General features: G+C 34.2%; 1 protein-coding gene across 4 annotated transcripts; it reads right to left on the reverse strand.

The window, feature by feature from the left end:
- Positions 1–264: 264 nt before the first annotated feature.
- Positions 265–4,281, reverse strand: LOC125674049 (uncharacterized). Of its 4 annotated transcripts, none has more exons than XM_048911082.2 (4): positions 4,018–4,281; positions 2,602–2,731; positions 2,056–2,100; positions 265–1,959 (listed from the first exon to the last, which is right to left on the reverse strand). In XM_048911082.2, the coding sequence occupies exon 4, from the start codon at positions 1,922–1,924 to the stop codon at positions 581–583; it is 1,344 nt and encodes a 447-aa protein (XP_048767039.2). In that variant the 5' UTR covers positions 1,925–1,959; positions 2,056–2,100; positions 2,602–2,731; positions 4,018–4,281; the 3' UTR covers positions 265–580. The 4 variants fall into 4 exon arrangements, with proteins under 4 accessions (XP_048767039.2, XP_056015720.1, XP_048767038.2 ...); XM_056159745.1 differs by lacking the exon at positions 4,018–4,281 and adding an exon at positions 3,785–4,001; XM_048911081.2 differs by lacking the exon at positions 2,056–2,100 and having other exon boundaries at positions 4,018–4,280.
- Between the last annotated feature and the right edge of the window lie 7,646 nt (positions 4,282–11,927).

An 11,927-nucleotide genomic window follows, 5' to 3' on the forward strand; every position in this document is an offset into this window, starting at 1 on the left:
TTGTATTCTAAGATGAAAGAAAATATGTATATTTCAAAGAGGAAAGGGGGTGGGGCCTGGGCCAGACCCTGCATCCTTTAGATCTGGTTATGACACATACTCCTTCTGTATCTTTAATATATTAAGTTTATATTTGTGTAATCATATATCTGCCATATCTTATTTAATTTCCTGTATGTACTCAGGGAGGCACATTCATCACATAGCAAAAACAAACTCAAAATTCTAAATCAATGTCAAATCAAAATAATAACTAAACAGATATTAAACAATGTACATGTATTTATTGTTAAAATCATGTACACCATAACTTTAAAATTGATTCACTTTAGTTTTAACTTAGTTTAACATATTCTTCATGACATATCTTAAAAACATCAAACACATTATCTGCTAACTTAGTCATTAAGAAACCGATTGCCATCAATGAGATTATGACTAAACGAAAAAAAATTAAAAAAATTCCCAGTCATTAAGAAACCAATTGCCATCAATGACCAAACAAAAATAAAAAAATATTTCCCAGTCATTAAGAATCCGATTGCCATCAAATTAATGAAATTAAAAAATATGTCACAATCTATAAAAGATTTCTTAAATTTCTGTCTTTGGTGGTACCCCTCTGATTAGCAAACTTCATCAAGATTCGTTTGGCCATGAACACATTTCCTTTATCGGGATTAAATGAAACCCAGACTTTCTCACATTCTTCCTGATCAAATTTGCGAGACTTTTTTGAAAATTCAATCCACAATTCTTTGTAGTCATTATCACATCCACCGCTATAGTGGCATAAAAGTTTCAATGCAAAACCTATGGAAGACCAGGATTTGTAAGCATCGGAAATTTCTTCATCGAATAGTTCTAAGACATTCTTCACATTTATAAACTGCGGTGTCAGAATAGTGAAATTGACTTTCTGTTGACTGTCAAAATATTCATTGGTCTTCCTCATCGGAATCTGATTTAAAGGTGATTTAGATTTCAAAGAATTATACACACTTAAATCCTCTTCCCCTGATTCTTCGATGAGTTGGATTTCTCTTCTCAGCTCCTCGCTTGCTGTTTCAGATATCTGAGAAAGTGGCTTATACCGGATAGAAAATTTCTCTACCCAATGAAAAATTTCACTCTCTGAATTCAAACTCAACGTAAATGGCAGTAACTGTTCACCATACTTCCAAATATATTCCACAGTGTAAGGGTGAAGATCACAATGTTTCTGAGACCCAAACATAAACCATGGATTTCTACCAATTTGGTCAATCACAATTTTAAATTCTTCCTCTCCTGAAAGATCATTCTGTACAGATTCAGACACTGGTATATGGAATAATTTGTTGTGTAAATTAGTTGGAAACACCACTCGTGGAAAAATTGCATGGATTCCTTCTTTAGTTCCCCCCTCTACAGCATAGTTCTTTTTTCTTTTCATGATGTACGAGGTAAGTACGTTTTCATTTTCTGGACAGGATGAATCCGCTAAATATTTTAGACTTTCTTCTGCATAAAGACCCATTACACGCTCGATGTACTCTTCACCGAGGACCACTGAAGAGGAATCCAGTTTCTCCACATCAATATCAACTCGAAGAGGCGAACACACTGTAGGAATTTCTAACATTGTCATGTACTGACCATCGACAATACTCCTGGAGTATTCTTGCAAAAATGTCTCATTTTCAGCTTTCGGGACGTGAAATTTACGAGGTGGATTCATAGATACATGTGTCGCAGATTTATCAGCGGATTTTCCCTCTATGCCGTATCTGTCTGCTACCATCTTCTTACGAGCGAATGTGTTTATGATGATATTTTTGTCTGTCCTCCATCTGTCACTAAGAGGTATTTTTACACTGGTACAATATCTACGGGATGTTCTTTGAAATATTTTGCTGACTGTCTGTGGTAAATTTCCCAGCATCTTTAAGACTGACACTATTGTAAATGGACATGTACCTGAAATATTCAATATCATTTTTGTTGTCACCATTGTTTTGTTAAAGAATATACTTTATACAAATTTTCAATCATAGTTTAGAATTTGTAACATACTGTTAAGTTAAGGAGGTGTACTACATCGTCATAATGGCCGACTTCCTTTTAAAACATGAATGAAAATATTAATATCACCATTATTTGTATATTGCCTTAAGCTGGGTAGTTCTGGCAGTCTGTGTTGACTGCTGAGCTGTAGATTATGAGTTCATGTCAAGCAGGTCCGGGTTTTAACATTTTTTTGCAGATTACTTTCCACTAAAACTGCATTTTTGACTAAATAAAGTAAATTTAAAAGTTTTAAATTTTGAAATATTATTGTAAATATCTTCCACTTTTCATCTATATCAAATTTCTCTAGGGTGTCATTCCTCCTTAAGTATGAAAAAAAATTAAACAAAGCAGTAAGACTGCACTTCCTTCATTACTGACCAAATACTTCAGCATCTTAAATATTGATATCTCAAATACTACAGGTATATAAAAATGAGTTAGAAGTCCCAACTACATTTTCTTTTAATCTGAAAATTTCGAATCCACAGATATTTTTTGGCACCAAGCATCGAGTTCAAGATAACAAGTTTTGGCTGTAAATATACTCACTAATTGTGCTGGAAAAACTTGAGACCCAGCCATCTGACAATGAGGCAGGCCACCAGGACAATGAGGGTGCTGGGCAGTAATAACAGGAAATATATCAAGCCCTCCTCCTCAAACACAGAATCATCCATCGCTGAAAGATCAGAATATACCGTGAATATCAGGAAAGCAACTGGTTATAATATTAATTTTGACGAAGTTTATTTTCAGTTAGGACAAACCTAATTTCTGTGGAAATGCAGGGGACATTCATATTTGGTCTAGGACAGACCAAATTCATATGAATAACCCCCCTTAATTGTTTCCACAGAAATTAGAACATACCTATGTTGAATCACACACGAGGCCAAATTTAACAGTGGCATTAAGTGCACACTGCAAAGATTGCATAATTTCGATAAGTTTGTAAAGAAGTAAATTTCATTTCAGAGTCGGCACATATATGTAAATTTAATAATAAAGTTAAAACACAATATCATTCCGAAATACCTGACGTTTCCCAGACTTGTTTATGGGGCTGGGGAAATACATGTATGAAGAGCGATCTTGAAATGTACCAGTTCCATTTGACTGCTTAAAATTTCCTCAGATCAGTAAACAATTAACATTTGGACTGATAAAAATCTTGAAATATCTGGTGCCACAGAAAGAACTCTGTATGAATATTCAATTTTGTTATATCAAATTCAAACTCTACATTAACAGGTCCAGTCCAAAGACTATTTCTACCTACATAGCTATTGATAGCCACCTAGGTATTAAAACCTACTTAAAGTAGCCACTTCTACCTACTTTTACCTATTTTTAAAAATAGAAATAAATAATAATTAAGGTGCATCTTTTAAACAGGTCAGTCATTTTATATATCATGTTGTGCATGTGCACGACAGAATTCGGAGTGTAAATTTGAATACTTTATGAGGGTGGGAAATGTAGAGGAAATGCATGAAAAATCGCCCCAAAAACCTTTAATGTAAAAATGCATGAAGGTAAACTTAAAAATTAATACAGATTTGTAAGACATTCTAGACTTCTTGTCACGTAGCTTTGATACAAGGCTCCTAGAAAATGGAACTGGGAGTAGTTATTGATGCAAATTTGAAAGGTTAGAACGTAATCATTTTTTGTTGAATATTTTTGTGGTATTCATCGTCAGCGTAAGTGAATCAAGAAATTTGGTACACACCATATTGGCCGTAGGTTAAACACCTATGTAGCTATAAGTAGCTACGTAGGTAGAAATAGTTTTTGGACTGGACCTGGTTAACTGAGTGTTAACATCAGCTGAAAATTTCAGTGAAATTAATCGACTAGTCGCGACTATAACGGATATACTATGGCTAATAAATGTGCAATACCTGCAAATAAGCATCATTGATAAAACTGACAAAAAAAAATTTTTGTACTGAATAAAAATACCTCTATAGATCATCATAGTCGGACATGGGATATGATCACGATGGGCAATGTGTTTACAAAAAAACGCATCGATTAACCGGAATCTAAGTGCGAGCGATAAAAATACAAATGACTGCGAGATAAAGAATCCCGGATCAATATAGATTATCTCTCTTTGTTCAGAAATAATAGAAAGGGTGATTTCATGCCGAAAGAAAAATACTTAAATGATATGTAGCATATTTGATCGTAAACTAAAATTGAAATAATAAAACAAAACAAAAACAAACAAATGATAATTAGTATATTTGAAATATCGATATTGAGACCGTGAACTCTCAGTCTACGAGAAGAAAAATTCATATTGATAAGATATCATGAAATTAAAAATTGTTCTTAAGGCACCGATGCAAACACATCCTATCTAGTCTTCTCTGCAATGAAAAAGAGTCTCCAATATAACAAATTTCGCTGCAGCTTCATTCATGATACACTCACGCGACAAAATGAAAATTTCCCCATTACATATTTCATATAAATCCACCTATTTTCAAAAGCTTCATTTGGATCCAATTTATCCTAAATTTTAATAAAATAAATATGAGTTTAGAAATAATAGAAGTTGTTGTTATAATTTTGAAAAAAAAAGAAGAAATTCTTAAACAAAAAAATTACAGCTAGATAAAATTTATTCACATGCTAGATTTTTAAAATCGAAAATACATCGTACATACACTTTTTTATATAAAGAATAAGTACTTATTATTCTTACACATTGGTACATGTGCATTTGAGATATACATTTCATTTCTGACAATACCTGAGGGTATATGGACTGTGACGCTTCATGCCGCCGGCATACTTGATGCCCGTTAGCGCTTCAAGAAAGATTTGCTGGTGTGAAGCTTTGCGAGGACGCCCGCTGATTGTCTACATGCGCTTCTACTGACCATAATTTTGTATACAACCATAATTTGATGTATTCACAGCAACGATACAACACAGGTACCAAATGACACTATTCCTAGCGATTTAAATGACATTAAAAATACCGATAATGATAATTAAATAATTAAAATATATATATATATATATATATATATAAAACAATAGACATGCGAACAACTCGAAATTATATATATATATATATATATATATATATATATATATAAATATATATATATATATATATACATGTAGTTCCATCTTCCTGTGACGTTGTAAGATTTCGCAAAGTCAATAATTTGATAAGATTCGTGCATGATAGGAAAATAAATTTTAATGGAGTCTTTTTCAAAAGTTATTATGAAAAATCTTGTTAACCATAAAATATTTCAAAATTCTAAGTTATATATGAACAATCAATTATATATTTCAAAATTTCGAATCCAAGGGCAATAACTCTGTTTTCATTAAATAATTTAACTGTAGCTCTCCGAAAAAAATATGTTGACAGACCACAGAACTGTAGCTCTCCGATCTGTCAACATAATTTTGTCGGAGATCTAGAGTTCTGCAGCTAGTCCATGATGCGATATATTTCCTTTATTTTTCACAAACATATTGTATATTTTTTAAAGAAACAGTTTTATGAAATTGTTATGAATACTATTATAACGTTTCAACAAGTTTTTGTGAAATTTTGATAACTGCAATTTTCTGATGTTCATACAGGTATGTGTGTGCTAATTGATAAAGTAAAATATTAATAGCACAACGTACTTATTTTATCATTTTTATTTGCTACTAAGATATACTATTTGAAGACTCAACAATCAAATATATATGATTGAACCTATAATATTCTAGAGGGGTGGAATTACCTTAAAAGTACTAGATATTGAACTGTACCTGTTTTTTGTTTGTTTTTTCTTGTTTTTTTTTTTCTTTCTTTTTTTTAAGCTCAAGTGAGTTTTTCTGATCACCTGTAAAATTGTCCGTCGTCTGTCCGTCTGTTAACTTTTTACATTTTCGACTTTTTCTACAGAACCACTGAGCCATTTTCAACCAATCTTGTTCTACCAAACTTGGCAAAAACTATCCTTGGGTGAGGGGCTTTCACGTTTGTTCAAATGAAGGCCCATTTTCCATTTTCCCTTCAACGGGGAGATAATTTTAGCACCATATAATGACACAATCTCATTATTATATATATATATATATATATATATATATATATATATATATATATATATATATATATATTCACACAGATTTTGGTTAGTGGAAACTGTCGATACTCATGTCAATAGAAAAAATGTATATGCACCGTATTCAATCTTTGTGTTTCATTTAATGTTTACAACTACAAGACATGATATATCTTTAAGATGTATTATAGTTTCGCCGGAATATGTACATTGCATATGTTTAAATATTTACATTTCCAACTGTTTTCCGAGGGTTTGGGCCAGATTCTTAAAACTTCCAATAAGTTAGTTCTCATTTGCATGTAAATCTGTAACTTGTTGGGACGTCAGTTGGCAGGAACTATATGGAAATTAACAGGGGGTGGCATTTTGTCATACCAATTTCTATATTAGGCAGTGTTTTTCATATGTAGATTTTAGATTTTTCATTTTTATTTCATAATCACTGTCTAGTTTGTTAGGAATGTAAGGTAATCATTCATCTACAATATAAGGAAAACATTATCATTTAAAATGACTATAACGGGTCCGCCATTTTGTAAGTTATTACGTTTTCCATTGTTTATTAACTCCATACACAAATTAAACAGTGATTCCTAAATATCTACATTTTCAATGTTTCTATATCTGATATCTTTACCATTTGATATGATTGTCATTTCCTCATTGAATGTGATCGGTGTGTGTAGGAATATTGATGAATATAGTATGACTGTATTAACCTGTGAATACGACTATATTAACCTGTGAATACGACTATATTAACCTGTGAATACGACTATATTAACCTGTGAATACGACTATATTAACCTGTGGATACGACTATATTAACCTGTGGTTACGACTATATTAACCTGTGGGTACGACTATATTAACCTGTGGGTACGACTATATTAACCTGTGGATACGACTATATTAACCTGTGAATACGACTATATTAACCTGTGGATACGACTATATTAACCTGTAAATACGACTATATTAACCTGTAAATACGACTATATTAACCTGTGAATACGACTATATTAACCTGTGGATATTTCGAAAGAAATGAAAGTAAAATGTAAATATAATAATATTCATTTTGAAAATACATGAGGGCATGATCGGCAGTACTTCATGTCCGTGTTCTTTTCATGGAGCCATAACACGCATTGATGACGTATGCTGGCGGAAGGCGTCGCAGTTCATGCCTCGTGTATTTTCAAAAAACTAAAACACATGCTTAATTATTTACATGTACATTACACGTGTGACAATGATGGTGAATATTTATAATGCAGACTGCCCAGTAGAGGACCTGCTACACTAGGTTTGTTGCGGCGAGGCGACGATGGTGGTCGACCCTCGGATCCCCTGGGAATGGGGATGGTTAGGTCCTTCAGAAGGTGGTGGATGGGTCCACGTATGTTTATATGTACGATAAATATATATTCAAGTGTGTATTACATAAACGATGTAAGATTCATATGTGTGCTGTGTGAAGTACATGTATGTACAATTTTAAGTGTTTGAAATTTTAAAGGTTTGCGAATTCAAGTCAATAAAAGTCCATCACATTGATTACATTGGTTGTATTACTTAATTATGCAGTTTCAATGTATCTTATTTCTTAATAAACTTATTTGATATAAAAACCTCTGAATTTAAGAAAAAGGGGTGGGGTGGGGGTGGGGGGGGGGGGGGGGTGGGGGGGCGAAACATAAACATGGGGGATGTAAAAGCGAAAACAATAATGGGAATGATTCCGGATAGCTAATTACACGCATTCCATTGTTGTTGCGGGGGATAAGAAAACATTGGGGCGATGTCTGCGTAATCGGCTTTCCCGATTACACAAATTACCCCGTGCTTTCATTATTTTTATGCCTCTATAATACAAAACTGAATTTAAGATGTGTTTACTAAAGTTAATGTCCATGAAGCATGATAGCTGAAATGTAAATTCAAAGATTATTTGAGAGTTTTGCTTTTGACAGTGACGGAATTAGGGGGGAAGGGGAAGCAGCCCCCCCCCCCTCCCCCCAAATTTTCAAAAATTTAAGGTAAATCGGGATATCATGTTTAGAAAAATGTACTAAACGATAAAAGAAGCAATGATTTCTTCCACTTCCGGAGAAATAAATGACAAAATCTTGTATTTTATTGGGAGAACTTAATTTGTTCCAAAACCCCTTAAATTTTGTGTCATTTTATTATTTTCACCTTTATATCAGAAATGATAGAAAATAGTGCAAATGACTTAATATGAGGGATATTTCAAGCCCTGTAAAGTCTGTAAAATTCCGGAGCTTCCGGGGGCTTCGCCCCCTGGACCCCCCACCAAGGCTTTGCCCTCGACCCACTGGGGGCATCAAGGCGGCCCACAGACCCCATCCCCCATAACATGGCGCCCCCCTATAACCGCAATTCCTGGATTCGCCCCAGTTTGATATCTTTACAAGTTGTAGCAACCCTTCCTCATGAATGCGCTGCAATTGTGAACAATACGCGTATGAATCTTGATAAATATAGTACGTCTGCTTTAATCTGACAGGAATGAAAGTAGAATGTAAATATAAAAGAAACTTCAATGTTTGAAAATACATAATAATGAAAATGTGAACCGCGGTGCTTCACAGAGGTGGATCCAGGAATTGCGGTTACGCGGGGGGGGGGGGGGGGGGCAACTTTACGAGGCCGGGGGTCCGTAGGCCGCCTTGATGCCCCCAGGGGGACCAGGGGGCAAAGCCCCCGCAAGCTCCTGGATTTTACAGATTTTATAGGGTTTGAAAGATGTCTCCTATTTAGTTATTTGTACTATTTTCTATCATTTTTAATAAGGTGAAATTAATAAAATGACGCAAATTTTAAGGTGTTTTTTTTTTTTTTTTTTTTTTTTTTTTTTTTTGCCCAATAAAGTAATTGAAGAAATCAAAAGATTTTATCGTTTATTTCTCCTGGAGTAGAAGAAATTATTGCTTCTTTTATCGTTTAGTACAGTTTTCTAAACAAGAAACCACAATTTACCTTCAATTTGAAAATTACTTTAAATCCGCCACTGCTTCACGCCGACAAATTTTTCATGAAGCTCTAACACATTTTATGAAGTATGCCGACGTGAAGGGTCGCACAGTCCATACCCTAATGCATCTTTAAAATAGAAATTTATTTCTTAACTAAATATAGCTTCACATACTGCTTCATATATCGATTATTGTATTTTCATAGTCCAATAACAAGCTTCATGAGCTGTCCAAAGCATTCGACAGAGTCTCGCATTTGGCTTACTTTTTTTTAAAACACAAATTGTATGGTATCAGTGGCGATTTACTTGATTGATTTGAAAGTCTCTCATATAATCTAACACAAAGAGTTATGTATAAATATATGCCATCATCTTGTAGAATCATAAATACTGGCGTTCCACAGGGGTCAGCTCTTGGTTCTTTGCTATTTTTGATATCTGTAAATGACATAACAGAAATATGATCTCATTATGTAGATTATTTTCGAATGACAACTCATTACAATGTGCATCATACAATGTAGTAAATATTCAAGTATATTAGATAGATGACCACGCATCTATTTGACTGCTCAAATTCAACCCTTCAAAAACTAAAACATTATACTTTTCACACTAAGACCAATCTACAATCTAATTAAAATCAGACTTCTTAGATCCGCGCCGTATACTCTGCGTAAGTATTGTAGCGATTGTGAGCGTATTATAGGATCTGATTTTAATTAGATTGGACCAAACTATGTCCAACATACTGATATAAACCAACATCGTTTCTTTTCCTCTGTTCAAAACTTCACCAGAGATTCTGGTAGATTTACTGTTATTAATACCTAACATCATGCTTTATTCAAATAATTGACCTTTAGTACATGCATATCTATTTACTTTAACTAAGAAATAATCATGTCTATTTGTCATAATAATTAGTATATTGACAGTTGTATCGAAGGTAATGACTTTGTAAATTGAAAGAACCTATATTCAAACCTTTGGTATGAAAGGTGAAGATAACCAACAGTGATCAATCTCATAACTCCTACAAGCAATACAACATAGATAGTTGGGCAAACACGGACCCCAGGACACACCAGAGGTGGGATCAGGTGCCTAGGAGGAGTAAGCATCCCCTGTCGACCGGTCACACCCGCCGTGAGCCCTATATCCTGATCAGGTAAACGGAGTTATCCGTAGTCAAAATCAGTGTGCTAAGGACGACCTACAATCGGTATGAAACACGTCAAAAAGCATTTGCATATAATATGCACTTAAATACAGCAAACTACAGTATGTTCAAATTAAATCAAATCAGGAACACACAGAGCTTACAACTCACCAGGCGTCACCCATACAACTATGTTGGCGCAGAGCCAAAATTACATATTCCAAAAAAAAAAAAAAAAAAAAAATAATTTGAAATTACAGTAAGCTGAATAAATGTTCCATTCTACGACATTGATTTCTAATTATTCCAGGAAATGCAGACATCATGACGTAAATACGTGAAGATTTGCAGGTAAATCGAATTTCATCATTTATCACCGAATGAATGATTACAAATGGAATATACGGGAGACGTACGGCATTTTTGAATGTCTAGTAATCTTTAGGCTTGATCTCCCAAGTAAGTTTTTCTTAGCAGGACATGGATTTAGTATGTACATATGACCAGCAATATGTCATCATTATTTAAGTTCTAATTCAACAAAGCACGAACCTCAGAATGTGTTCCTATATCATAAAACTCTTTGTACACACACTTCAAAAATTGATAATTTCTTCAAATAAAATGGAAATTGAAAAGAAAATAAAGAATTAATTAATTTACATGGGGAAATCACAATAAGAACGATCGATCCAAGACCATTTTCCGTAATGACGTTACAATATAGGAAGACTTCCTTCATCCAGACAGTGTTGGTGGAATTAGACAGCCACGGGACGATTTATCATTTGATCAAGTTCTTTTAAGATTCCCCAAGTCCAATATCGATAATGTTCCATAATGCAAATATTTAATTAAGACACAAAAGCTCCCGCGTACGGCACTGCTTTACCCGGATTGCCTGCTGTCACGAAACGTCGACATGAATTTTGCATTTTCCTTTCAGGTGAGAAAGCTTACAGCGTCAGAAACCGGTATGTTTTTTTAGCGAAAATTCTGGGTGAAGAAACGGTTGTACAGAGATATTTGTGTGTTCATTTCTTATATACGTGTTTTCAAATTTAAAATGTACTTAAAAAAGTTAAACATTGTGCATAGCAAACAAAATGAATTTCCCCTTGTAACTACCTGTATGAATGAACAAAGTGTGGAGCGAGAGATACTGGATAAAATATCGAAATGCTACAAAATGCATTATAAAACAAATAACTGTGTGTGTAAACTATGTTTAATTATTTGTTTTACGTCACTTGGAGAATTTTTCACTCGTACTGAAACGTCACCCCAACTAAGGTGAAGAGCCACAAATTTAGACTTATGCATGGCGCTCAGGGTTGTAGCAGTGAGGGTTCTTTTTCAGGGCTGTAGCAGTGAGGGTTCTTTTTCAGGGCTGTAGCAGTGAGGGTTCTTTTTCAGGGCTGTAGCAGTGAGGGTTCTTTATCAGGACTGTAGTAGTGAGGGTTCTTTATCAGGGTTGTAGCAGTGAGGGTTCTTTATCAGGGCTGTAGTAGTGAGGGTTCTTTATCAGGGCTGTATCAGTGAGGGTTCTTTATCAGGGCTGTAACATTGAAAGTTCTGTATGAGGGCTGTAGCAGTGAGGGTTCTTTATCGT

This window comes from Ostrea edulis, chromosome 3 (genome assembly GCF_947568905.1).
Source record: "Ostrea edulis chromosome 3, xbOstEdul1.1, whole genome shotgun sequence".
Lineage (NCBI taxonomy): Eukaryota > Metazoa > Mollusca > Bivalvia > Ostreida > Ostreidae > Ostrea > Ostrea edulis.

Excerpts from the sequence above, each read along its gene's own strand:
- LOC125674049 (XM_048911082.2), bottom strand. The coding sequence starts at position 1,924 with ATGCTGGGAAATTTACCACAGACAGTCAGCAAAATATTTCAAAGAACA.